General features: G+C 38.5%; 1 protein-coding gene across 1 annotated transcript in view; it reads left to right on the forward strand.

Annotated features, from left to right (window-relative positions):
* Positions 1-27,299, forward strand: part of IGF2R (insulin like growth factor 2 receptor) — a 59,536-nt gene that overhangs the window by 11,914 nt on the left and 20,323 nt on the right. The window contains exons 3-28 of the mRNA XM_042874693.1: positions 620-753; positions 5,616-5,740; positions 7,300-7,398; positions 7,791-7,920; positions 9,067-9,187; positions 10,484-10,595; positions 11,939-12,101; positions 12,267-12,447; positions 13,265-13,368; positions 13,759-13,923; positions 14,210-14,350; positions 14,729-14,875; positions 15,719-15,850; positions 16,252-16,399; positions 17,252-17,429; positions 18,034-18,149; positions 18,438-18,600; positions 19,361-19,540; positions 20,347-20,448; positions 21,599-21,700; positions 22,371-22,545; positions 23,791-23,958; positions 24,486-24,629; positions 25,229-25,407; positions 25,758-25,845; positions 27,059-27,265. Of these exons, the coding sequence (XP_042730627.1) occupies positions 620-753; positions 5,616-5,740; positions 7,300-7,398; positions 7,791-7,920; positions 9,067-9,187; positions 10,484-10,595; positions 11,939-12,101; positions 12,267-12,447; positions 13,265-13,368; positions 13,759-13,923; positions 14,210-14,350; positions 14,729-14,875; positions 15,719-15,850; positions 16,252-16,399; positions 17,252-17,429; positions 18,034-18,149; positions 18,438-18,600; positions 19,361-19,540; positions 20,347-20,448; positions 21,599-21,700; positions 22,371-22,545; positions 23,791-23,958; positions 24,486-24,629; positions 25,229-25,407; positions 25,758-25,845; positions 27,059-27,265 (3,704 nt within the window). The remainder of the gene's footprint in view (positions 1-619; positions 754-5,615; positions 5,741-7,299; positions 7,399-7,790; positions 7,921-9,066; positions 9,188-10,483; positions 10,596-11,938; positions 12,102-12,266; positions 12,448-13,264; positions 13,369-13,758; positions 13,924-14,209; positions 14,351-14,728; positions 14,876-15,718; positions 15,851-16,251; positions 16,400-17,251; positions 17,430-18,033; positions 18,150-18,437; positions 18,601-19,360; positions 19,541-20,346; positions 20,449-21,598; positions 21,701-22,370; positions 22,546-23,790; positions 23,959-24,485; positions 24,630-25,228; positions 25,408-25,757; positions 25,846-27,058; positions 27,266-27,299) is intronic.

Genomic DNA, 27,299 nt, shown 5'->3' on the forward strand with positions numbered 1-27,299 from the left:
TTCTGTGATTCTGTGATTCTGTGATTCTGTGATTCTGTGATTCTGTGTGAACTGTCTTTTGAATATTGAGTTACTTGAAAAATGCATAAGGGTGCAGCAAAGTCCTAAGATTCTTACAGTATTCAGACAGAAAGATGCAAATAATAATTCAAGTCTGATTTTTCACTTGAAGGTGAATGGATCTGCAGCTGATGGGGATGGGATGTGGACTGCTGCTGTAGTCTTCTGAGTCTTATACTTCCACTGTTGTTGGGTATTGCTGAAGGGCAATTGCATACTGCCTGCCCAAGATGTTTGACAAGTTTATCAGGCTTTCAAGGAAAAGGAGTTGCCGCCTGTAATCTACCTGTTCAGAGCAGCCTTTGCAGGAATTTGAGGGGAAAAAGTGATTGGTTGGGTGTTGCAAGAAAGATGAAATATATGCTTCGCAGGTGGCTAAATGGGTTTAGCTCTTGGCCCTGGTTCAGTAACAACTGTTTCTGATACTTAATGATCTAGAACATAAATAAGGAACTTAATGTAATGGTACACTGAACTTTACAACTTGGTTATTTCAGGGGACTGGTGTCTAGAGGATGACAGCATAAATGTGGATACTAACAGCCTTTTTTCTTTTCAGCTACACATGGGAAGCAATTGATACAGACAAACGTGTGTTTTATAAAATAAACCTCTGTTTTGGTGTTGAAGACTGTGGAAGATCAAGTGCAGTCTGTGCCTATGATGTTGAGAAGAAAGTGTATATGTCAGTAGGTAAGTAAAGAAGTGTCCTTCCTTGGCGGTACTTCAGAGTCATATTAGTGCAAGGTCCCATATCTGTATTTTTCTGAACCTCGTAATAAATTAGTGAAGATTTTTCTTTTCCAAACAGTTCAGAACTTCATTCTGTTGTAGGTTTAATGTGTAATCCATTATATAATTTTGTGTAATTCAGTGAAACTTATTTTCTGGTCTCACTACTGGAGACCTAGTGCTGTACTTTTCCACACTATCTCAAGCAGAAATAAACATGTCTACTTGTGGTAGGATATGCAGTGTGCATACCCTTGTTTGAAGCTTGATACTAAACACTGGAAAAAATTACAAACTAGCTTGATGTTTTATTAGTTCTTTGACAGAGTTAGGTAACTATGTCATATGCAGTCTAGAGTACTGCTAACTTTCTGGGATGTCTTTAGGTTGTTAGACACAGAGGAAGTGAATGATGTACAGCCCTCTGTTTTTCAGTTTTTCAAGTCCGGTGGCTGCTATAGTAATCCTGAGATGTCCTTGATATCCTAAGTGTGTGGTGGACTATTGGGTGCTGAGATAAGTGTTAAACTGGCATATTCCAGGGTGCATGCTTGCACGTGGTATCCTCAATTAGAAACAGCTCATAGTTTGAACAGTACTTGTGTACTTATTTTCATAGTTTTAATCACTGTAGAGGTTACTTCTTCAGCTACTGAAACCAGCAAAGAGGCTTGCTGATTGCTATTTCTGACAGTAATGTGGTAGCTTTCTTAGAGTATTACCTTTTCAGACCACCTCTTTGTTCCTACAGATTTGATATGTGAATTTGATTATGTTGACCAATCTTGCCTTCTGTGGCAGACAGCTCTTAAGAGAAGCTCTGAGTCATCAGTAAAAGTGTATAAGCTTGGATTGCTGGAAGATAGTGAGAAAAAGGATTCTCACATGCATGCAGACAGTGTCTAGTAAGCCACTCCTCTCCCTTAGCTGTAGTGATACAATCAGTACTTTTGAGACTCGTTGCAACTTCAAATCACGGTGTGATGAGTAAAAAGCATGTCTCAACTCATGGCTTTATTATCTTTTTGTGGTGCATTATATCTAAGCCTCAGAGTTTTCTGGAATGACTGGTTAGATACAAAACTGCCACTTGTACTTAGGTGTGTGACAGTCTTCCACTCTGAGAAGCATGATATTTTACTAGACCTCTTGATTCTGCTAATGTTTTTTCATTCACAAAATATGTAAGAACTTGGTTTCCTACCGAAGTTGGTCTCGCCTCTGAGCATTCAGTTGCAGGTGGATCACAAACTGAAGGATCATGTGAGCTACAGTTTCAGTGTTTTCTGTTTAATGGGACTGAAAATGTGTCTGCCTGAGTGCAGTTTGAAGATGATTGTTCTCTCCAGGGAAGTGTTTTGAGTCACACCTACACAGGCCTCTAGATCTCACATTTCCTTTTTGAAAGGAGGAGTAGAGAGCTGTATCATAACTGTGAATGGTAGCACATATTCCATTCTATGCAAAGCAGAGTGTCTTATCACCTGACTGCTACTGGATGGTAAAGAATTGGGCAACGATAGTAATAACTTGGTCCTGAAGAGGCCAAACAGAAACAAGATTCAACGGTTAAGCTGCAAATACTGCTTAAGGTTTTTTTTAACCACTCTGCAATAAACTAGGGAATCAAAGCAGTACAGTTAACATTGAAATGGAGTTTTACTTCTTCTCTGTCCAGATTGCCAGTTCTGTTCTTGTTCATGATTTGAAACTTGTTACTGGCATCTGCCATTCATCAACATACTGCCCTGGGTTGTATTGAAACTTCAGCACCATCACTGAGTTGAGGTCATGCTGGTGGATTATCAAGCTTCTTGCTTGTAAATAAGTCTCTCTTAATGAGAGAAGGGGAATCTAGGTCTAGACATATGGATTCACAGTGTAGGTTCTTGGCTAAGGCAGCTAAGCCACATACCTGTCTTAAAGAATTCTAGCTGGTATGAACTTCTGTGTTTAAGACTAAGTCCAGCTGGAGGGCTTTGATTTTGGGGAATGAGGACCAATGTGCCAGTTAACAAAGTTTGTTGAGTAGTAAACTTAATTCCAGTATGAACTCAATTGGATCTCTTTTCCTTTCTTGCAGAAAGATGTGTTCACTGTGAACAATAGATGTACTTTTAAATATTAGTTATGTGAAAGGTAATAGCTGTGAGGACTGATATGTAGAACTTTAATAGGGATTAAGGCTGTGTGGTCCATGACTATAATGGTACTACCTAAGGGAAATCTTGTGGTCAGTGTTGTGTCAGTGGGACGGTGGGTCAGTATTGGTGCTGAGATCCCATGTCCTAGAACATGCCCTTCGGCTTTTGACAGACAGACTAGCAGCTTTCAAGGTGCGGGCAGAATGCTTAGTTCTTGAATGTCAAAGAGGGTGGAAATGACATGGTACCATCTGAACTCGGTGTTGTATATATGAGTTGATTTCTGTTTAGTTTGACTACTACTGCAATTAAAAACAGAAACATTACATTAATCTGAGTGGTGAAACTTGCACTCTTCCAGTTGCAATAGAACTGGATGTGGAATGATAGCTGCCACCTAAATGTCCTTTTCTTATGGACAGCTATTTGGGTGCCTTCTATGATAGCCTTTCTCCTTCCAAGCAGCTGAAAAGACTAAGGAATAAGTAAGTAAAATTTGTTGTGGGCAGTGCCTTTACTGATCTAGTGCAACTTTTTAAAGTGAATCTGATACTATATTTTTTGGTAAGCTGCAGTAGCTGACTTCAGTGATGCTTAATGGAAGGACTGCATCTCTAAAATCATGATGAAATGTGATTGACTGAAGAGGTGAATGTTGCTCCAGAACTGGTGTTCTGGAATGACATTCATGGGAAGCTGACAGTGCAAGGAGGTAGTTTGGGTAGTTTGAGACTGTTCCTCCCAGCCCTGCTCACATTATGTGTAATGTGCAACTGAAGAGTTGTGTTAGGAACTTGCTAAGGTTTTAAACTAGATTTAAGCATTCACACAGGAAGAACAGAAGTAATCACATTAGCCTGACTTAAGCAAGACATACTGGTTTTGCTTGCTTTTTTGCTTGTATTTTCCTGCCTTGAATATTACTTTAAATGTGGAAACTGGAGTCAGCTAACAAAACCTTTAGAGCAGCGTAACATATTCTCAGAATTGGGAGAAAACTAATGTGTACAGGAGCCTAAGTTGAGTCCTCAAGCAGACTAGAAAGTTATGTTGCCTTTTTTCCCTCTAGTCTCCTAGTGAAGAAAAAACGTGAATCGGCATCAATACTGGAAGCCTTAAAACTTGAAGGCAATCTTTTGGTAATGAGTGCCAAGACATAGGAAAGGCAGGAACTGCTGATAGCCTCTAGGTGCTGAAGAACTGGTTCTGAACTGCAGCTATGTTAACGTACGTAACTGCAGCAGGTTCTCAGCCTGACACAAATCCTGTGCACCATGGGTATGTGCAGGTTTACTCTATGCTACCTTTCTTCTGGGTTGACAAGTCTCCATTCTTACCTTCCCTTGAGAAGGCAGATGGTAGGGAATGATATATCTGTCTTGTTGCCATGATTAAATATATGATGGATACTGTGAGTGACTGCTTAGGTGTTAGTATCTTAATGTGGCTTTCTGTAACACAGCATCAATAGACGCACCCTGCAGTACTGATGAACTGTGGTATTGGTTGGCTGTCAAGTTAGCATTGTGATTGCTACCATTTCGGCTTGATGACTATAGTAGACTTCTCCCTGCTATGTTTCAAAGTAATTGATAGCTATCAGAAACTATCACAAATACATCTTTTTCCAGTCTGCAGGAGTGATTTGGGTGATAGTGCTGAGTAACCTGATAGAAAGAAGCAAAAGAGCACATTGTTAGGGAAAGCACTTGCAGCTGGTAACAGTGGCTGGAATGGTGTTCCTGTGAAATGTTGCCTTGATTGTTTTTGCCTGTTCCTGCTCTAAGTGGGGAGATAATAGGCTGGGTGAAGTTCTGTGAAACGGCAAGAGACCTGGACACAAAGCTGTTGTCTGCAGTGATGGCAGATTTGTCATTCTTTAGCACAGGCATAAAAGCAGAAAGGAGGAAGCTAGGTAATACTGACATTTTTATAGTGCTCTCTATTTCAACCCAAATGTGCTGCAGCAGCAAAATCTACCAGCAAAAATGGGCAGTTAGCATGCTACATCTAAAAGGAGTTGGTATTTAACGCTGACCAAAGTAGGTTTGAGCAGGAACATTTCAGTGGATTGAGCTGGTTGTCAACATGGCTTGAAATGTGCTTCACTTTTTCCATTCCTGTTGGGTGCTGGGTATAAAGGGACATGCAGTGATGTATCACTAACCCCAGCCTATGTGCAGCATGTGGGCTGTACTGAAGGAGATGAGAGCTGCCCAGGAGGGCGTGCGCTGATGTAGCGGGACTGTGCTGCGTTCAGCAGTAGGTAATTCCAGTACAGCCTATGTGTCCAGGCACCATTGAATTCTTCATTAAGTAGATTCTCTCTGATATTGCGCTGACACTATCCGTATAAAAGGCACAAAGGCTGAGAAGCTGATAGAAGCTGATGGGAGGAAGGAGTGAATTGTGATGCTTGAAACTGGTTCATAACAGTGTTTGGTTACAAGCCTTTGAGGAAGTAGAAGTGATTAGAAAGATCAAATACTGTCTTAACTGGGACCTATATTTTAAAGATCACAAGAATTGCAAAGGAAAGTCTTCAGCTGTACTCTGTTTAAGACTGTTTTCACCTAGACTGGTATGTCTCGTGCTGCTCTGTGCTTGACCCTGGAGTCTGCGAGCTTCTGTGAAGGTGCAGTACTGTGATAATGTTTTCTTTTTTTTTTCATACCCCAGGTAGCTTAACTTTGCGAGAAATTTCTAAAACTCTTTTGGTATTCAACACTACAAAGAAATGTTCCCAGCAAGGCAGTCAGCACCAAATTCAAAGCAACATCAACTTCCTGTGTGGGAAAACACTGGTAAGTCTAAATCACTTATTCTTATCTTCAGTGGAAGTAGCATGTCCTTTTAACTTGCTTTGCAGGGAGACTTGCTTTTCTAGTGGGTGTAGTAATTACTGAGCTTTGTGGCTTAAGGAAGAATCAGTTACGGTTTAGTACCAAATTAAGGATGTGATCCAAAGCAGCTTCCAAAATACAGTCAAGCTAGAAAATAATTGCAGATCCGCAGCTTAGCTCTGATCCTGGTCTCTTGTGGGCCTTTAATATTTTCAAAGGGATTGCACTTAATGCAGTGTTGATGAATGCATCAACTGTGTGCTGTAACAATAAGTGCTGTTTTTTCAATACTGGTGTACTGAAGCTGTGAACCTAAATTGTCAGTACTGAAGAACATGACTGACCTCTGGTGTGGGTCAGTGTAGTAAGTGTTAGATTTTGTCTGCATATAGCTGAACTCAGTGCCTGTACATCAGCTAGGCTTCTGGAGGCACAATTGTTAATGGGTATCCACTGTGAGTGCCAATACTTAGAAAGTGTTTGTGTATAGTTGATTTTGTGCTGTTGGAGTTGCAGCTAACAAACATTTAACTGATACCACAGCTTGATATTCTATACAGATCAGTGTGTGTATTTGTGTATCTGATTAATGCTTATTAAGGCTGCTCTTGCAGGGCATGCTGAACACTATTGCGCTCCCCTCTTTTGGAAACATAGCCAGTTGAAGCAATTTGCTGTGCACCAGAGAGGTTTAAATGCTTCTTGTGCTGTTTTAGTAGATGATTCTTAAAAAAAAATCTTGCTCAACTTGAGCTGTAGCACCACATCATAACTGCCTGCAAACTTCTAATTAGCATAGTTTTGACACTCTCCATATGACGTAGTCATAGGTCTGGAACAACTTGTTTCCAAGGTTAAATGGAGGGGGGAATAAATTGTGTTTCTAGCTGGAGTGATGAAAGAACAATGGGGAAAATGTGATTGTCTTTTTGTAAGCAGTCATTCAGTTGAGCCTCCAGCCCTGAACTGTGGTAGAATTCTTGTCTCAAAATAGATGCATACGTGTTCAATGTGAGCCTATAACTAGTGGACATCAGAGGTATCCTTTCTGTGTAGCTGAAGAATTTGCTAATTGGCCTTCTTTGTGGGATGAAAGATAAAGAAATGGTAAACTACACATTGCCTTGCTGTTCATTTCTTTATAGACTCTTATTTTAGTGTTTTCATTTTTAGTAGTTGATGCTGGTGCTCCTGCCAATAGCAGTTGGCATTGTGAGTGCTTCTGGAAGATACAGTACAATTACTGCATGTTAGGATTGGCACATGTTAACTGAGAGCTTACATATGCAGAGTGAGAAGGATTTTGGCAGTCTACATTTTGCTGCTTGTACCAACAAAACTGCTGAAAACATACAACCCAATGGTCTTGCTATTAACAAGAATGCATGGTTTTGATTTGTGACATATATTTGTAGTTTTTAATGGTGACTGTGTGTATACATGTATGTGTGTGAGTGTATATATACATATAAAATGGAAGTCTGTTTTTCAAGTAATTACCTTTTTTCTCCTTTAAATAGGGTACCCCTGAATTTGTAACAGCAACAGAGTGTGTGCACTATTTTGAGTGGAGGACCTTTGTTGCTTGCAAGAAAAACTTGTTTAAACCTGTGAAAGAGGTAATCTGTGTACTGTCCATACAGAAGTAACTTTTCACACTTCTAGTAATTTTACTTTACCAACCCTCCTACTCAAACAAATCCCAACAACCTCAACAAACTTCTTCATAGGCATATAAAACAGCTGTTGGAGGTTGGTGGAGCTGAGGATTTTAAGCAGCTCTTTGACCTTTTTTGTTATCTCTGTGGCTTATAGTAAAACTCCTGTAAAAGCTGGAGCAGGACAGATTAACTTTGGGTGCTTTGTTTTAGCCAGCATATCTAGCTTTACATCTGTCTGAAAGTACTTCAAAAGTAAAAGCCTTTTCCATTTATTGAAGTAGTTCTATAAATGCCTGCTCATAACTTCTCTACCTCATTAACATGAGTTGTATGTAACTTTTTTCTTTTAGGTGCCTTGTTATGTATTTGATGAAGATTTGAAGAAACATGACTTGAGTCCTCTCATCAAAGTTCCAGGATACTACTTGGTGGATGATTCTGATGATGATTCCTTGTTTATAAACATCTGCAGAGACATAGGTGTGAACACCTGCTTGTTTTACCTGTCAGTATGTACATTTCTACCAGTATGGTAGTTTTCCAGTTGAGGCTGTCAAGTGACCAAATACTAGTGTTTTAGAAGCCGTGCTTCTGTTTCAGAACTATTTCTGATGATTTGAAGGCTGCTTTGTGTGACGTTGCATCTTGCATTCTTCAACTATTGAGCTGTTTAGAGATACTCCTCTTCTGAAAGGGTGGGGACTGTTAGAGACGTTTACTTAAGCTCTTCCACTGGAGCCCGTCTTGCAGCTGCTTCTGTTTGCTGCCAGATAAGACCCAAATAGTTTACAGCACTTCTTGTGCTCTGAATTTATTACTTGCTTTGGGTTCCCATTCAAGCTGCTGCTTTGTTTCAATTGAATATACTGTGGTGCAGCTAAAATGGCATTGAGGTGCTTTGGTAAGTAGTGGCAACTAGCTAGCACTTTCATGTCAGTTGGGACTTACATGCATAAGAAATTAAAATAGCAAAAGCGTTCCTTTGAATCTTGCTGAAAATGCTAGTTTAGTTGTATATTTGCACTGATTTTTTTTTCTTAATCTGCACAATTAAATTTATATTTTGTGCCCATATCAAGAAGTTTTATATAATACTTCCAGTTTTAGTAGCAGGTCTGTTTTATTTAAAATAAACAAAACCAACACAACAACAACAACAAAAAAAAACCAACAAACACAACACCAAAAAAATGCCTGCAACTTTGCTCACAGCTTTGAATAAGGTAATTAGTAAGAAACAAAGGAGGAGAAAAAATCCTTTCTAGGTAGAAGGGGTTACTGATTCCTTGGAATTATTTCATTGTTGTGGAGGGTGTGTGGGGGGAGTAAGTAGTTAAAACACTTTAGAAAGTGTAAAGAAAGTTAATCCAACTGCTGTACGAGCAACTGGAAACTAACTGCAGCAAGGAAGTTGTACTTGCTGTCCTAAACAAGAAAGCATGAGCTTCCCCCCATTGAATATCACAAGCATTTCAGATTTTGTTTGCCAGTTTCGTGTTCTCGATGTAATCTATTTTAAAAGCATCTTTAGAAAGAGGTAAAACGGCAAGCCTGCAGATAGAATGGCAAAGTACTCTGTAGAGCTGAGCCTAGATGCTGAATCTCATTTTCTGTGTTCTGTAACAGGAAGGTCAAGTGGAGAAACCATAAACTGCCCTGCTGGCAGTGCAGCGTGCTTGATACGTGAAGGTCGTGCATATGATGTTGGTCGTCCGCAGGCTCAGCTGAAACGTCATGACAAAGACAGGTGATTGATTTATCTGATGGTACTTCTGTGAACCAGTTAGTCATCTGGATGGAATAAAACATTCACTTCCAGAAGAGTCACGTTGCCATTGATGCAAGTTCAGTTTTGAGGCATTGGCAGAGACTATTACTTCAAATACTGGGAGAATAGTCTTTTTGTAGATGTTCCATTATACTGTCATAATGGAACAGATGTCTGCCTTCACAGACTCCTCCTTACAAAATTGCATAATTCAGAGAAGCCAAGCGAAAGTATTGTTCTACCTATCCAAGCAGAGGAATGAATTTTAACTCTGTCTGCCTAACGTATGAGGCTGAAGGGTAACTGTACTTGTGAATAGTAGAAACTTATATTGATGCTGACTCTGTTCTTGTTGCTGCGTTTTTATGTTGTAAGTGTAGCTAAAAATAAAATAAAATGAAAAAAATCTCATGTTATTTGTGAGATCTAACATGGTCATATCTGAGCCTAACCAAAACAAACCAGAGTTTAATAACAAAGAGACCAGAATCTCTAGTCTTTCAGTGATGTGGCTCTTCATTTTTTGAGGGAGAAGTCATTGTGTGCTCTGAATCAAACTAGGGTGACCTGGAAAAGGAGTAACGTGATTGGGTATATCTGAATCCTATGATGTAGAGAGGCCAGTTGGAGGTGCAGCTAAGCTGGAGCCAGATAGTTGCTCCTCCTGAAGCTGTTTTCTGCCTGTTAGGTTGCACAGATCAGGTGCGCTTGCTTGGGAGGTTGTATGGGTTTCCTTGCCTTCTTGGTCAAGACAGCTTCTCATTTGTCTTTTTGTCAGTTGCTGTGGTTCCTTGTCCTGTTCCCGCCTTGCCTGATCCATCCCAGTTGTCTTGCTACTGTCAACAAGCTAAGGAGTTTGCCACACTCTCAATTCTGGGAGCTGGATGGAAAGAAATTTTAAATATGGAGTTAGCAATGTGGCGAAAGATTACTGTATTTTACTTCCAAAGTGGCAGAGCTGTTTATTGCACTGCTCTTCAGCAGTCTGAGAAGAAAGCTATTTTTATAACTATCAGTCACGTTCCTACTCCTGTATGCTCCCTGTCTTGTAACTTGCCATCTTAACTGCTGTGTAGAAGGATGCTATGTTAAATAATTCTGGGACTCTCTTAGTAGTTACTTGCTGAACTCTTAAGATGAAAGAAGTAAGGACACCTGTAAAATTAACTTTCAGAAGTGGGACTGTTTTGATGTATTCTGCAGAGGATAAATGTTACTCCTAGAGTATTCTTTTATGTATTGGGTTTTTTTTTATTTGCCTTTCTCTTTTTCTAGGCTGATTCTGAGTTACGAGAGAACGTACAATGATGAAAAACTGAATTTCTGCTTAGGCCATAACCCAGCAGTAACAATCACTTTTGTTTGCCCATCTAAGAGAGGAGAAGAGGTAATTTTGCTGTTTTAGTTTGTGTTAAATGGTTGTTCTCTAACTCCTGTTGTTCATTATCTTTTATTGAGAGCTAAAGGGAACAGAAAATTCTTCAGTTTTGCAGCTTGTGGAGAGTGTAGGATGCTCAAAATAAAATACTCTGCAGAAAAACTGTCTTCTGAAACTTGAAACAAGAACTCGTGTTTTGATGTATTTAGTTGTCCTATTCTGGGTTAATTTTTTTTCTCTAAGAAGGGGATGGAATTTTTACAGTGTTAATCCTTGGCACAGAAGTCTTGTTGGCTGAGGGCGTTTTCATCCTCAGTGAGGCTGGACATGCTTATAAAGAAACAAGTTACATACAACAACTATTAGCCTGACCTTCCTCAGGGAAAAAAAAAACTAGCTAGCAACTGTATTTAGTGGAAGTTTATCACTTGCTAAGCGGGCTAATGAACTCCTTTTACTTTAGTCTGTAGTGTTAAGCAATGTTTTGGCAGTACTGTATCATTACATTGTTAGAGGTGATGCCAGGTAACTTCAGCAACCTGCACCCCTCTAGCTGGACCAGAGTGGATATTGTTAGTGCTCTGCTGCTTGATGTTGTGATGCTTTTGGTTGTAGGGTTATGAAGGAGAAACTCTTACCCTGCTAACTTTGAATTTCACGTTTTCATACCTTACAACCTAGATAGGTACCATGTATTGTACTCGTGACTGAAGAAGTAGACCATAGAGATTTCTCTACTGACACTTTGTAATACCTCAGCATAGCTATGAGCATGCAGTATGAGTGGTATTACTGACCTTACAACTATGTTGTAACTTTTCTCATGATTACCTGTGTATTTGCCTGTTCTAGTTTTATGAATTGGAGAGTTTTTAAATATTTCACTTCTGCAGGAAGTAGTACAAAAATATTTCACTACCTGACATCTGTTAAGTGTTGGCTAAAGAATTCTGTTCCTCTAATCAGGATGAAAGTTGCTGTAACAGCCCACTATTTAAGGCTGCTTTGCCTTTAAAGCATTGCTTGATCTCTGTTCTTGTCTTCACGGAATCCCCTTAGATAAATACAGTCCAAGCTGTTGTCAGCAGTTGTACCTCTGTATTCTCTGCTTTTGCCAACATGTTCAGGAAAAGTGCTTTTTTAGTATGTCATTACTCTGCTAATGCCTGATGCTTTGCCTCTGTTTAGGCTTTCAGTAGTTTGTCACATAATTAATAAGAGAGGCCAGAGACAGCATTTGCAGATCTTAGGCAGTTTGTAGATGAAACTAGTCATTACAAGTCTTAAATGACTATAATGCTGTCAATATATCTCTAGATTTATAATTGCAGTTTTGATCCTTTTTGTATCAGAGTGCAGGTCCCAAACTCACAGCAAAAACAAATTGCCGGTATGAAGTTGAATGGGTTACTGAGTATGCCTGTCACAGGGATTACCTGGAAAGTAAGAACTGTCTTCTGACTAATGAGCAACATGATGTCTCCATTGACTTGAAACCACTTACTCTATCTCCAGGTAAACTCACTATTCTTATTTTCAGTGTGTGCTACTACTAATTGGTTTTCTGGTTTGATGTGTAGAGTTAAGGAAAAATATCCTCTCTAGATACTTCAGTCATATCTGACTAGTAAATTTTTTTTAATGTCTGGAACATTTTTCCTTTTTTTCTTAATTATTTAGATTATGTCACACCATATGTAGCCAAAGATGATAAGGAGGAGTATTACTATTACTTGAATGTATGTGGGAGAACTGGTGCAGGTAACTGCAAGGACAGCACAAGATACGCTTCGGCTTGCCAAGTAAAATCTTCGACTAACCAGAATAAGGTGACAGGAAGATTTGAGAACCAGACTCTAAGGTGTGTAAAATCCTTGCTGGGCTCTTCAGCTCTGCTGAGTTGTCTGAATGACTGATCTTTGTTTCCTACTTTGGTGCCCTTATTTGTCATGTAAGAAATATTGGATATGGAATGCAAATATTTTTGCTCACTGTTGTATATAAAAACATTAACGGTATATTGCCAAGGTGGGGAAGAAACTTTACTGACTTTATCAGAGCTGCAAACTCTGTGCTTCTTTTTGCCCTTCTCAAGTTTTGCATGCAGTGTGACATTAGGGTTTGATATTTAGAAGTTGTCGTCAACAAAAGAGCATCTCTAGCTCATTTGCAGGAGCATGAGTTAATTGTACTCAAGACTACTGGAATCTGCAATTTAGCATGTTTTTCTTTTTTAAGAACTTCAGGATTCGCAAGTGGCATACTGGAATAATAGCAAACCAGAAGTAATTCTTGTAGGTGTAATTTTCTATTCTGTCCGTATGCATGTGGCTGACCTGTGGGAGCTATTCTCTAGAGAGTATGACTTCTTCCACCTGCAAAAACAGCCATGAAATAAACTAATATGAAGAAACATTCCACTAAAGCTGGGAGTTATTTTAGAACTTTAGAGTATTTTTGAACCTGTGTACAAATCTCATGAAAAGTAGACAAAAGTCTATGACTTGAAGCCTGTATTGCAGTAGGAATGCCAATATTAGCAACCAACTGTATTCCTCCTAGAGTGAAATGTTGTGGTTTTTTTTTTTTTTTTTTTTTATAAATGGTTTCTGTTGCATGGAGAGCAGTGTGACTGTGTTTGATCCTATGTCTCTATCTAAAACTGACTTTTCACTCAGATATTCTGATGGGGATCTCACTTTAATTTATCCGAATGGGGATGCGTGTAGCTCCGGCTTTCAGAGAATGACTGTCATAAACTTTGAGTGCAATGAAACAGCAGGTGAGTGTGATGAGCTGTGATCACTCTGCTCTGAGTTTGAGCTTGCTAGTAGACCTTGCGTTAAAAAGAATGCATGCTTTGAGCCACAGTTGATGCAAAAAAAATACTGTTAGAGTAAGCACTTAATTCTGTGTGGCAGGATTGTTTTGTGCTGTGCAGTAGCACTGATTTTTAATTTGCACTCAGTTGTCAAGAATGTTAAGTCATGAAAGGGCCTGGTTTCTATTTTTTTTTTTTTTTTTTTTTTTTTGTCTATAAACTCTTAGCTAAGAAAGCTTGTTGCACAGGAACTGTGATTTTTCTATCCTTGCTAATTTTCTAGTGTTCTTGCTTTTCTCCTCTTTCCCCCACTGGAAAGCTTACTTCTGTTTATCTGTTATCAATATTAAGGTAATGAGGGTAGAGGAAATCCTGTGTTTACTGGTGAAGTGGACTGCACCTATTTTTTCACTTGGCATACAAAATATGCGTGTGTTAAAGAAAGAGAAGATCTTCTTTGCAGAGTTGCTGATAAGAAAAAGCACTACGATTTGTCACCTCTGGTCCGCAGTTCAGGTATGGCAGTGAAAACTAGCTTTCAGTTACTTATGTTCTGGATTTATATGCCATGTGTCATTGTAATTCCTTAGTTGAACAGTAATCAAATTTCACTTTTCTTAGTGTTTTTCTGGGACACATCAATCCCTTCTCAAATTAATTGAGCACCTTAGGAAAGTAAACGTATATTTAAAGACAATTGGGATGGTTGATTTTTTTTTTCTCTATATGATAAAAGGCTTTCTAGGGTGCAGAGGATGGAAAGATTAAACTAGATGACATGTTCACAATGACTGTATTTTAGAATCGGCCCAGAACTGGGAAGCTGTGGACAGTAATCTTTCAGAGGAAGGGCGGAAGCGTTATTATATCAATGTCTGCCATAAAGTGCTGAAGAGAGGAGGAGCTTCTGGCTGCCCAGATGATGCTGCTATTTGTTCTGTAGGTGAGTCCTTTTTTGCTTTTCTTTAAGGCACTGAAGGTTTTGCCTATTCTCTGTAAAGCAGCTGCTCTGAGTGTTTCCAGTTGCTTGAGGAAAAAAGTTGGGAGCGTATTTTCATTGTGCTTCTAAAGGCTGTAGAAGACATGATATTAGTAGACTTTTCTGTAACTAAAGAATATTACGCTCTCTTCCATGATTTGTAGTATAGTTTTGGGAAGGTTTAAAAAAAAAAAACAAAACAAAACAAAACAAAAAAAAAATAAACAAAAAAACAAAAAAAGCCCTGCAGCTTTATACTTAGTCTTTCCATTTGTCTGGCTAATACTTTCTTAGTGTAAAATGCTTTCTGGGGGGGAAAAAGTGACTTTCTTGTCTTTGTAGATCAGGAGAAAAACAGCAAGAATCTTGGAACATTCGTTTCTCCACCTAAGAAAGTTGGAGAAAATATTCAACTTACCTATTCAAATGGAGGTAGCTGTGGTGTTAACAAAAAAATCAAAACTGTCATCACTCTTATATGCAGACCAGGTAAGGCCCTGTTCTTTGATCCACTTAAACTGGAGGTCATCTTGTGTTCCTAGGCATGAGTACTAAATAAAGTGTACGTTTCTAATTTTCTTGTATACAATAGGAGAAGAAATGTGGCTTGTTTGCCAGGATAATAGTAACATATGCTTTTATGTTTTATATAAGTACTCTTTAAAGACTCTTGAGCAATCTCTTAAGCTGAGATTCTATCAAACAAAATGTAAGTATAAGCGTTTAAAGGAAACACCTGGAAGCCATAGAAAAAGGCACCTTCTATTTCCAGATTGTCTTGGTGGAAAAGACTTGATTTTGAAATGCAGTTGTATACTTTAACAATCTTTTCTAGTAAATATATTTTGTCTCTAAAATGCTTGTAGTGTATAGAAAACTGAAGCATTTGCATGACTTTTTAATATTGCTCATCTCCATGTAATAGCCCAGGAGGGAAATAGGAATCTTGGATTTTTGTACTTCAGCCTGAGGAAGATAACTTTTCCAAGTATGCTGGTCATCTGGTCATGCCCTAGTTCCTGATAAAGCTATTGCTTTTGTAGCAAAGCTCCAGCTTTGCAAACAAAAGGAAACTTCCTCTGCAAGTGTGAGATATACTGTTCAGTCTGTTCCTGAGTACCATCTTCCTCTTCTTGGCTAAGCTCGAGGAGGAACAGGGTGCAAGGAACTTGTGTAAAGCATTTCTGATTCTGTGTGGTTCTCATTTTTAGAGGAGAGGCACTTAAGCTATTAACTCTAGTCTGATGTTGGGAAGGAGTCTATTGCTAGCCTTAAACTCAGTTATTCTGACTGTACTGTGTACAGTTTAACACATTGCTCTTACGATACCAGGTGATCTAGAAAGTGCTCCGATCTTGATGTCTGAGGGTGAATGTTCATTTTCTTTTGACTGGTATACTGCTGCTGCGTGTGTCCTGTCTAAAACGGAAGGAGATAACTGTCAAGTCTCTGATCCTCAGGCAGGTAGGTTAATTATCTACGTGTTGGCTACATTTAAAGGTCTTGAGGAAAGAAATTGTCATCACACTTAGTCTTCCTGCTGTGCAAAACTGGAGTGAGTTCAGTGCAAATCTAAGTACCTTTAATGCTTTAGCACAGCCGTTTTAACTGCATATGTATGGAAAACAGCATGAGCTTTGATACTCTGCTAGTGTATGTGGGAGAGTGGGTGTTATTTGACTGTAGTAATTTTTTGTGTAGGAAACGTTTTGTATTTGAACTTATGCCTTTCTGGAACAATTACATGAATGGAGACGTTCATGGTGATCATGTCTGTATGTAACAACTGGCTGTGTAACCAGTAGAACTGAGATCTGACAGATGGCAGGAAAAAATTGAACTCATTCCTTTTTCTTCCCTGTTAGGCTTCTCTTTTGATTTATCACCCCTGACCAAGAAAAATGGGCACTACACAGTTAACACTGCAGAATATTTGTTCTACATAAACATCTGTGGCAGTTTGCCTGATGATTTGTGTCGCACACAATCAGCAGCATGCCAGGTAACACAAGGGTGAGTAACTAATTCTCTTGCCTGTAATAGATTTCCTGTTGCGTGATGTGTGGTCTGGGTAACAATTTGCATTTAAAATTATTATTGCTTTACTAGAACTCAGGGAGTTTGCATATAAAACATGTAAAATAGCATGTGGTAGCGCAGTAGTTAGGCTTCCAGCTATTTCAAGCAAAGTGCACATGTGATCTTGCTTGCATTTAGCTTTTGAAACTGAGAGTGTTCATTACTCCTTCAGATATGACTTTTTTTTGGGTGGTCTTATGGGAAGCTGGTTGTTAGACTCAATGATCCTTGTGGGATCCTTCCAACTCAGGCTATGCAGAATTCACTGCAGGCACTAAAACTACACTTCATGGGAAGATGAGCTAAATCTGACAGAGCTAGCATTAAGTTAGAGTAAAGAAAGTCTCCTAGACCAAACTTGGACTTTGAGCTAAGAGCATGTGAATGTAATTGTTGTCAATAAGTGGGAAGACTTGCTGTTGTGCAATCCTAAATCTTCTGTCCTTGGGTAATTGCATGGAACTAAACTGAGCTTAATATTTAAAATACGCAGTTTGAACATATGGATTTCCTGTCACTGCTTTAGAGAATGCAGGATTAGTGTGTTAGATATCTTAATTAAGGTATGGTTTCCTTTCCAAAGGTCACCTATTCATGTTTTAAGTTTGCACTCTTTATCCTAGTTATCCTAGTGCATTTTGTCTAATCAATATAACTTAATCCTTTTTGTCTTATGGAATTTTCCACAAACATACCTATGTGCCTATTGTTTGGAATACTTCTCTTTAAAATAATTAAATTTTAATTTGGTTCAGTCCCAAAGCCTATGCTTTTTCTTTTTTTTAGAAAGGATCAGTATTGGAGTCTTGGACTACCTAATTCCAGACTTTCGTATTATGATGGTCTGATTCAGTTGACCTACAAAAATGGTACTGCTTATAACAACGAGAAGAAAACACAGCGATCTACCCTTATAACTTTCTTGTGTGATCGTCAGGCTGGAGTAGGTCAGCCTGAATATCAGGTAAGAAGTTATGTATGAAAAAAAGGAAGTTTCTCTGTCCGTAGATCTTGGTAATAATCACTGTAAGCTATTGCAGAAGAGATTTGTGGATGGAGATTGATGGATGCAAATACCCACATCTATAAAGCAAGCTGATAAAGGAGGCAGTTAGTTCTCTTGGTGTATCTATCAGTATCTGTAAAACCTGTTTTGCTTAGTGAACAGTAAGCTGTTGACCTGTGTCAGGGTCCTCTTGCCTTGCTATTCTCTAGTTTCTAGTAGTTAGAAGTGCTTTCCATCCTCTTATGTTTCTAGTCAAAAGAACAAATGTACATACTTTTCAGCTGAAGAAGTAACAAGTACTGGGACTGTCCTGCAGTAACATAGCAGTTATATTGTTCTGGTTCTGTTTTTTCTGGTGTGGGATTTTTTTGAAGTATTTCTGGTGTTACAGCAGGGAAATAATGACAGCATCAGCATGGAGACAAACAGAACACAAATCAATCTGAGAAAATATATCATCCAAACTAAAGGGAAATGAGCTTAACATAAAAAGGAGTATCCTTGATTCAAGTAGTAGTCTGTATGAAAGCATCAATTGACTTTTTTTTTTTTTTTTTTTTAGGTAGAAGACAACTATACCTACAACTTCAGATGGTACACTGAATATGCCTGTCCTGAAATGCCACTGGAGTGCATTGTGACAGATCCCAACACTATGGACCAGTATGACTTGTCAAGGTAAAAGAAAGAGCCTCTGTGTAAGCTTAGCTGTTCTAGGTTTGTGTTCTGGCTTATACCTTGGCACTGCATTATGTTGGCTTTGTATATAGGTAGCATTAGAAAAGTCATCTGTTGTAACAATGTGAACTGTAAGTATCCTGAAATGTTGGTATTTCAATCTAGTGTATTGACTTATTTCCCAAGATACAAGCTGACTTTTTAATTTTACTATCAGTCTCTATTGAGACTGATAAAGCAAAATCAATAACATGTATTCTTAACATAAAACTTTCTCTTTCTTCCCAGCTTAGTAAGATCAGAGAAGAGAGGTGAAAATTGGTATGCCATGGATAATTCAGGACCAAATGAGCGCAAAAAGTACTACATAAATGTCTGCCGACCTCTACTTGCTGTTCCAGGATGTGACCGACGAGCATCTGTGTGTCAGATGGCATATCGGCATGATCATGTGAGTAGCCCTTCCATCCATCCCAGCTCAGAGGTGATTTGCCAGGTGATTAAAATAAAGGGGTCTACAGGATGAACACGTGAATTTTGACTCCTTGCTACAACATTACAGTGGTATCTGGGGTATATATGATTCTTCCTTTGTTCTATTTTAAAAGCAGACAGGCTGTTCTTTGTCATGTATGCTGCTGCAGGCTCAAAGACTAGTAGCATTATTTTAGGAACATTCTATTCTGGATATTGTCTTGCATAAGGCTTGGATTGGAGCATTTGCCACTCTGCTCTTAATGTTTAGGCTTTTGAATAAGTTAGTCAGAAGTTGCTGAGAGAAAAAGGATGCTGGTAGTGTTCTACTTGCAAAGTGACTTTTAAGCTTTGCTGATCATGCACATATGCAAGGTCAACTCTAAGAATGGCTTCAGCATAGTTTTAAACAACTGTACAGATTACGTTGTATTTATTGCCACATGAGATTATCGGGCTTCCTGAACTTCTAAGCTGTGTAGCTGATGTGATGGGGCAGTTGTTTTGAGGCACAATAGGCACCTTATCATAAAATAACTGGTTTGTAGCACTTACGTTTTAAAGATGTGGACCTACGTATTTTTTCTACTGCTCCATATTTGAGAGATTTGTAGGTTTGAGTTGTGAATGCAATGGAGGGTACCTTCTGTATGCAAGATTATTGATTTTTTTTCATTAGATATTTTAAGAAATATCCTTTTGAATACAAAATTGCTGACAGTTTTCTTTATTTCTAGGATTCTTACTATGAAGTTACATCTATCAGTAATCTTGGTGTTGCCAGCAAAGAACTGGTAGTTGAAAGACTTGGTCACATTCTTCTAACGTATGCAAATGGCTCTGTATGCATCAATGCTGATGGAGAGAGAACTTCTTATAACACCACCATTCACTTTGTGTGTTCCAGGGGCACTCTTGTAAGGACAAATCATCATTCAGTTGTTTTATCATAGTAGATTTTCTGTCACATAATACCACATAACAAGAAGCTACCTGAAAATTTATAGCATGTAAGATTTGTGACTAAGGGAGGCAACTTGAGGGCTTACCTTTATTTTTTTGAATCTCTGCTTTAATTGGGTATGTATTTTACTGGATTCTGAAACTGAGTATTTTATCATAAACAAGAACTAGTTAAAAGCTAATAACCCTTGTGGGGAACTGATGTTTCAAACTAGTGTAATTAGCATGAAAAAGTACCTGTTATAGTTACAGACATTGCAGAACATTCTTAAGAGGAAGAATCTTGAAAGCGCATTTTTAGACTGAGCTTCTGCATCTCTGCAGCTTGATTCTACGTGAGCTCAATTCTATAGAACTTCTACTGATACAGGTGTACATGTTAAAGTTCAGACTCTACTGGTGAGCGGGGACACTAGTGAAGTTTGCCTAAGACTTAACCTGTTAGCTTGTGAATCTGCAAGTTTTGATTCTCTTTAGTGGTCTTCCCAAGAGAGACGGTGAAAACCCTGGGCTTAGAGCAGTTATGAGCTACTTCAGTTTTGTATGAAAGCACTGAAATCAAGTTATTTCGGTTATGTCAGCCAACAGTATTTTATAGTGCTAGATTTTTGTTTATAATCTACTATACCATATATCCCAAACCCCCTAGGGCTGAGGGCCATTGGTAGGCTGCTTTTAAAGCAGAATCTCACAAACGTGTGAAGGTCTTGGCTGTTACTTTTTACTTGATTCTGGTCTTCTGTCTGCAATTCATTTCCAGAATAGCAGCCCCCGGTTTATATCTATTCAAGAATGTGTGGTTACATTCCTGTGGGAAACTGAAGCTGCTTGTCCAGTTAAGGAAACAAAAGATGATTCTCAGGTAAGAAAACCAAAATTCGTGGTCTCACAGAATTGCAGGAGTTGGAAGGGACCTCAAGAAATCAAGTACAACCCTCCTGCTAAAGCAGGTTGCCTATAATTGGTCACACAGGTGGGGAGCGATCATATGGGGACTGGATGTCTCCATAGAAGGAGACTTCCCAACCTCTCTGGGCAACCTGTTCCAGTGCTCTGACACCCTTATTGTAAAGAAGTTCTTCTGCATGTTAGTATGGAGCTTCCTATGTAGTTCTAGGCCATTACATTTCTTTTAGTGCTACACACCACTGGTAAGAACCTGACCTCATCCATTGGCCTCCCATCTTCCTTTAGATATTTATAAATGTTTATCAGATCCCCTCCTAATCTTCTTTTCCCCAGGCTGAACAGACCCAGGTTACTCAGCCTTTCCTCATGTGGGAAATGTTTGAGGCCCCTTATCTTTGTGGTCCTCTACTGGATTTCTTTTAGGAGTTTTTTTTCAACAGGGCTGCCTATAACTGAGCCCAACAGTCCAAATATAGCCTCACCAGGGCAGAGTATGTTTTTTCTAGTACTTGCTGCATTTTCATTACTCTAGGAGAAAACTTGCAGTGAAATAAGTTCATCATGGTGGAAGTTTGTGCCATCTTACTGTTTTCTTGAAGCGTGCACAAAGTATGTAACTTTGGATAAAAGTGTTCCAGAGCTCACTTAAAGAGCAACTTGGAGGACATTTGAGGCTGCTAGTAAAGTTGAGAGCTTTTTTAAGTATTATCCTTTTATTCTTGTTTGTGTATAGCTAATCAAATTAGTATCACTTTGTACAATGAGCCACACAGTTACTGTTTTACAAGTTTTAAAATATCACATTAGTGTACAACTACTTTCAATTAAAATGTTTTCTCTAGCTAACCCGATAAATAACATGGATTAAACTACACTTACTGGCATTTGACCGATGTCAATAGACAACTGTGCAAAAGGATTAAATAAAAAGTTGCTACTACCAAAGCTGTAATCTAATTGTCCAAATTAAGTTGCTGCTTGGTTCACAGGATAGATATACGTGCAAATCATTTCTTTGGCTCTCTGAGCAAGGTAGAAATAGAATGTTAAACAAAAAAAAAACTGCAGAGGTAGAGAATAATACTGTTATAATTCTTCTACAGTCCTGCTCTGTGCGAGATCCAGACAGTGGATTTTTGTTCAATCTGCAGCCATTAGCTACAGAGAAGGGCTATACAACCACTGGCATTGGGAAGACCTACTTGGTAAGGATTTTGACTGTACAATCTGTTGCTTATGGGTTCTGTTGTTGCTTTTTTTTTTTTTTTTTTTTCTCTTCTGGTCATACTTAGTGAGTTACAACTTTTACTTTACCCTCTTAGGAGATTTAAGTTGGCAGAAGGGCATTGTACTTAAGAGAAGAATAGAAGATAAATTGATTCATCATTCAAAATAGTATTTAAATAATATTTCGTTGTATAGCAAAGCTTAAAAACTAGTCACGCTGTAGAGGCACCTCTATGCTATGCATGGCTAGCTATATACTCAGCTGTATAGTACTGGTTTATTTACTAATGCAAAAAATGGGCAGTGTAAGCCTATGAGTGATTCAGTTTATCCATGTCAGTCTTCTTAATGTGCTTTATATGTCTTGTTAGTTTCAGGCTATCCACAGATAGTATCATAGGGTTTTTGGCTAGCTAAATCCACATCCTGTTCTTCCAGTCGGGTGAATTTGTGGATCCTGAGGGTGTTGCTCCTGTGTAGATAGTTGTCTTGCAGTTCAAAAGTGATGGGCGTTTTAAGAAGTATGATATAACTTCAAAAATCAGGCTTTAACAAGAGAATTTCACTGATGCAGAAAGACTACTTTTGAGTCTAACTTTCCTGAACCAGTTAACATTGTGTACACCTGTATGTTTTTAAAAATTCTAGCTAAACATTTGTGGGCCTATGCCAGAATGTGGTAAAATCAATGGAAAACCAGCGGCTGGATGTGAAGCGGACAATCTGACATCAGTGAGGATGGTAGAATTGGATAAAACTCTTTATCTGTCTAGTGAAGGGTTTCTAACTCTTACCTACAGAGGTCGTCTTCTTGTTGAATCAGGTGAGTTCAGGAAATGTGCAGTGCAGTTTGTCACTAATATTGTACTTTCTGTTTTCATTTCACACTTTGTGTAAGTTTAATGGGTTTAATTCTAATCACTAATGCTGGGTTTAATGCTAGAACTTAAGCGGCTTAGCTCATATGAGCGTCTCATGTGAGAAATCAAACCATGCTATATAATTTTAGTTGAGTTTTCAAAAGTAAATGTGCACTTCAAAACTGAAAATGGACAAACTACAGTGCAAGATGTTTTTCCCCTTACTGAGTGGATGAAAATACCTTCCCTTAGAAAGGGAAATAGGTAGTTAAATAGAGAAAGCAAGCAAAATGAGCTCTGATCTTAAGTGAAATTTTTGCTTTAGAGATTATTCACAAAACCAAGGCTTAAGGTATTTTAATGAAAAATGACCTTTCAAGTATCTTACACTGTTCTTAGGAGTTCCTTGAACAAGCACTCTAGTACCTCGTGTACCTGCCGTGTGAATTTTAGTTTGTTTCTCAAGTAAGACTAATGAGAAGAGGTAAAACCTGTAAGCTAAGTACGAGCTCTCCAGCTGTACTGAAACTGAGTCTTGAGGGAGGTATAGAGCACCTTAAATGTTTTTTTTCAGGATAGTGTTTAGGGTTAAGATGCTGCTGAAATGTTGATCTCTGTACAGATTACTATGGTTATGTTATTTTTCACAGCCATGAAAGTGCTTGAGCTACCATGTATTTCACTGTGAGAGCTTCTACCATTTTGTTTACTTTAGGATACAATAATGACAAATATTCTCCCTATTAGTACTTATGGGCTGTGGAGAAGCCCATAATTATGTGTTGCTTAAAAAGCATCAGTATTCTTTGTTCTCTAGTTATTACACAACTTAAAGAACTGCTCCTTGTGTGATGTAATCTAGGAGTTACTGGTACAATGGATTTGATGTTTTATAGGCTTTCTGTTTCCATAAATCTGTCAAAGACGTGGGAAGTACAGTTCAGTGAATGTAATTACGCTCTTTAGAATGCGTCTGTGTTCTATTCTCTATTTTGCAATGTTACCAGTGACTGCTATGAATTTTAGGACAGTTATCTAAAGACGGTGGGTTTTTTTTTGTCATTCAGAAAATGTAAAAACAGAAGGTAGTGTTGCCCTTGAAGCAGTTTAACAGGAAGCTGTTAGAAAATCTTAAAGTCAAGTGTTACCTGCTGCTGCTTCACTGGGGAATATTAAATTGAAGTTGAAGCTAAGTGTTTGTTTTACAGGAAAATCAGACACGTTCACGGTGACTTTCATTTGTAATGATTCGTATCCTGGAGAGCTTAAGTTTGTGCGTGAAGAGATCAACAGTAGGCTGAACATTCATGATACTTTCTTTGAGTTTCACACAGCTCTGGCCTGTGCTCCTGCTCCTGTAGACTGCCAGGTTACAGGTAAGTATGTACCTGAGATTCAGGTTGGCTCTGTGCAGTAACTATTAGAAGGATTAACTAATCACCACAGGCTTTTATGGAGGAGGCCATTTAGATAAAGATTTAAGGATGCCTGGTCTGAGTAAGTCAGTACTTGAGATCTTCATAAAGGTGGAGAGGGAGAACTAATCTGTTTGAAGCAGGTTGAAGGGGAAGGAAGCTAATGTGAAAAATAGGTGTCACTTCAGTCTAACTGAAGAAAATGGGTTAATTTTGTATTGTCTCCAGAAAAAATGAAGCTGTGAATTAAAGTAGCTACTTGTGGTAACTAAACTGCTCATAATCAAGGGAACTCTGTTTTTTTTCATTTAGTATAGTTGCTTCTTCATGCAAGCAGTACCCTTTCTCAGTGGGTATCCAATATGATTCTGAGCAACCCTTTGAATTATCTGGATTTGTCAGTGAAATGTATTGTCTGAAACTCAGTGCTGTTGCACCTATCTTAGCAGGTCTTCCAGTTTTTACTGTATGTGCCTCATCTCTTCCAGATGCTGCTGGTAATGAGTATGACTTAAGTGATCTGAGCAAAGAGAATGAACCATGGGTTGCTATAGATACTTCAAAGAATGCGAAGAAGCGAACGTTTTTCTTGAATGTTTGCAAGCCTTTGCCTTTTGTGCCTGGATGCCCTGGTAAGCCAAGTGGCCAACACTACTCGACTTCCTGAGTTCTCATGCCAGACCTTCTATGCAGAGTTATTTAAAAAAGATGACTTAAATCCTGCCTGTTAAGTTGCTGAACTTGACATACCTCACCTAAGTCTGTGCAAGGCTGTAAAAGTACTACAGAGCTCTCAGACTGAGAGCAGTCTTGATACTAAACAGGGCTCTTGCACTGAGATTTGTAGGAAGGCATTTGGGGTAAATGTTTTAAGAGCAGTATTTACAAGTATCTTGACTTTTCTTTTAAAAAGGCAAGCTAAAAGTTGATGCCTCTTATCTGAATGAATTCTGAATTTCTAGCAAGTTTTTTTAATCTAAGTAACAGATCAGTACAGTTTTAAAAATTCCAGTGAATGCAGGACTGTGACTTTCTATTTCAAAGCCTTTAGGCAAACAATGTCTCTGCATTCATAAAAATGCATCTGCTGTGTTGTGCTTTGGGTATTTGAACCATTCTGAGTGCTTGAAGCTCTCTTCAAACTAGTGCATTATTTTGTCTTATGATCAATAAAGGTAACTAGCTGTCAGAGCTTTGTACTAAACTAAAGTTTTCTTTTACTTTCCTGTAGGTGGTGCCATAGGATCCTGTGTGAAATATGCTGATAAAAGCAAGAACCTTGGAGTCATTCAGATAAATCCACAGGCTGCTACTGATGGGTCACTTAGCATTACTTACTTGAATGGTGATATGTGTAAAGATAAGCAACGCTACTCTACACGTATAATATTCCAGTGCGATCAAACAATGGTAATTTGCTATGCTGATAGCTGCTAGTAAAGACTTGAGCTTGGACTTTCAACACAGACACTTTACTATTTTTTTTTTTTTGTAATGGAGTGATTGGTTCTAAAATGCAGTGTCTTGTATAAAGGCTTTTTCTCGTTTCTCCTTTCAACTGCTTTCTGGAGTTTTTGTGCACAACAATGGTCTCTGAATTTTTGAGCCACCAATAGCAGCTTTGTGCAAAAAGGGTACTGAAGTTTGATTAAAAGTGTCTTTAGACTATGCAACTGCAATAAAGGGTTATCTCTTGTATGTTTTGGGACTTGCAATATAGTTGTTCATACATCTCCTTCATACAACTTATTTTTCTGTAGGGATCACCAGTTTTGGAGCAAGAAGATGTCTGTGAGTTTGTATTTGTTTGGAGAACCTTGGCAGCCTGTCCTGTTCACAAAGCAGAAGGTAACTGTAGTTAAGCTTCAAAATATAGAACAGATCTGTACAAGAAGCAAATACCTAGTGAAGCTATATTTGTTTTTTTTTGACCTGCAAATATTTCAGTGATAGATGCTGACTTTTGTGTTGAAGTCCCTTTGGAGCCTAGGTCCAGCCCAGAAATACCTAAAGTGGAATTTAGGGTGATAATTAAATGGACTCTTGTATTTGGAGCAAAAAAACATACAAGAATGTTCTCTGACCAAATCATAGTGCTATCTCAATCACAGTGAGACTTGCTTGTGTCGTGCAGATATTGGTGCTAGATTTAATGAGTGTGATTGATCCTATGTCTGTCAAGGCATCCTCCCTGAGAAGTGGAAAGTGTTGTGAAAGTGACTCTTAGTAGATGATGGTGGAGAGACCAGAGAGGACAATATGAGTTTACAGTTGACTTAGGACACGCAAGAAGGAATTGAGTTTTAGTTCTGGTAGTCAATTGGCTCTTAGAAAGCTGAACATGCAGATATCTTCTGTCTTTACAGGCTTTGTTTTACAACTTGCAGATAATGCCTTGTGTAATATCCAGACTTTTGGTGAAGTACCTGTTTGCAGCTGTACTAGATGTAACTGACACTGTCAGTTACCTACATGTGGTGCAAGAGGAATGCTTGCTAAGATGCTGCTCTGTCATATGCAATTACTGTGCAGGATACAGTTGACAAGAGTCATGACTTTGAAAGGAGAGAAACTTGTGTTGTAATGTCTCTGTACCAACTTGTTAGGGGATTAATGAAAAAACAGTAATCGTATGACACTAGTGACCGCTAGAATTCAATCAGCAATAATACTATGAATTTTCTGTCAGCTGGTTACATCCATAAAGCTAGAACTTCCTCAAACCTCTTATCTTCATAGACCTTAATATTTCCTGAAGCTGTAACAATTCCTATACTGATTATTTACTAACTCTGCAGACCTCATAACTTTCAAGGAAAATGCAAGACTGACATCTGGGACAACTTTTGCTTCAGCCTTGACCTCACTGTTCTTTCTAGACAATTAAGCAAGGACTTGGTATGTCTGGTTCTGCCCATAACCACCTATAGTGAAGGAAGAGCGTGTAAGGACAGCTCGAGATGGTTTTTGAAATATAGTGTAGCACTTACATTTTGTGTTAGTGGTAATTATGGCTCATAGATATTGAATTGTATTTTAAATTTCTGACTTTCCTTTAAAGGAGAGGATTGCCAGGTGAAAGATCCAAGATATGGTCATGTTTACAATCTCAAGCCACTTTCCAATAAAGACATAAAAGTGAGTACAGATGAATATGATTATTACTTCAGAGTTTGTGGAGAAATAACAGAACAGTGCAAACCAGAGGCCCATTCTGTGTCGTCATGTCAAGTAAAGAAGACGGACAACGCCTTCAGAAAAGTAGCAGGTATGGCACTTGATTGAAAGGAACTTGAAGAGTG

Source organism: Lagopus leucura, unplaced genomic scaffold (genome assembly GCF_019238085.1).
Source record: "Lagopus leucura isolate 7727_CA_CO unplaced genomic scaffold, USGS_WTPT01 Super-Scaffold_73, whole genome shotgun sequence".
NCBI lineage: Eukaryota > Metazoa > Chordata > Aves > Galliformes > Phasianidae > Lagopus > Lagopus leucura.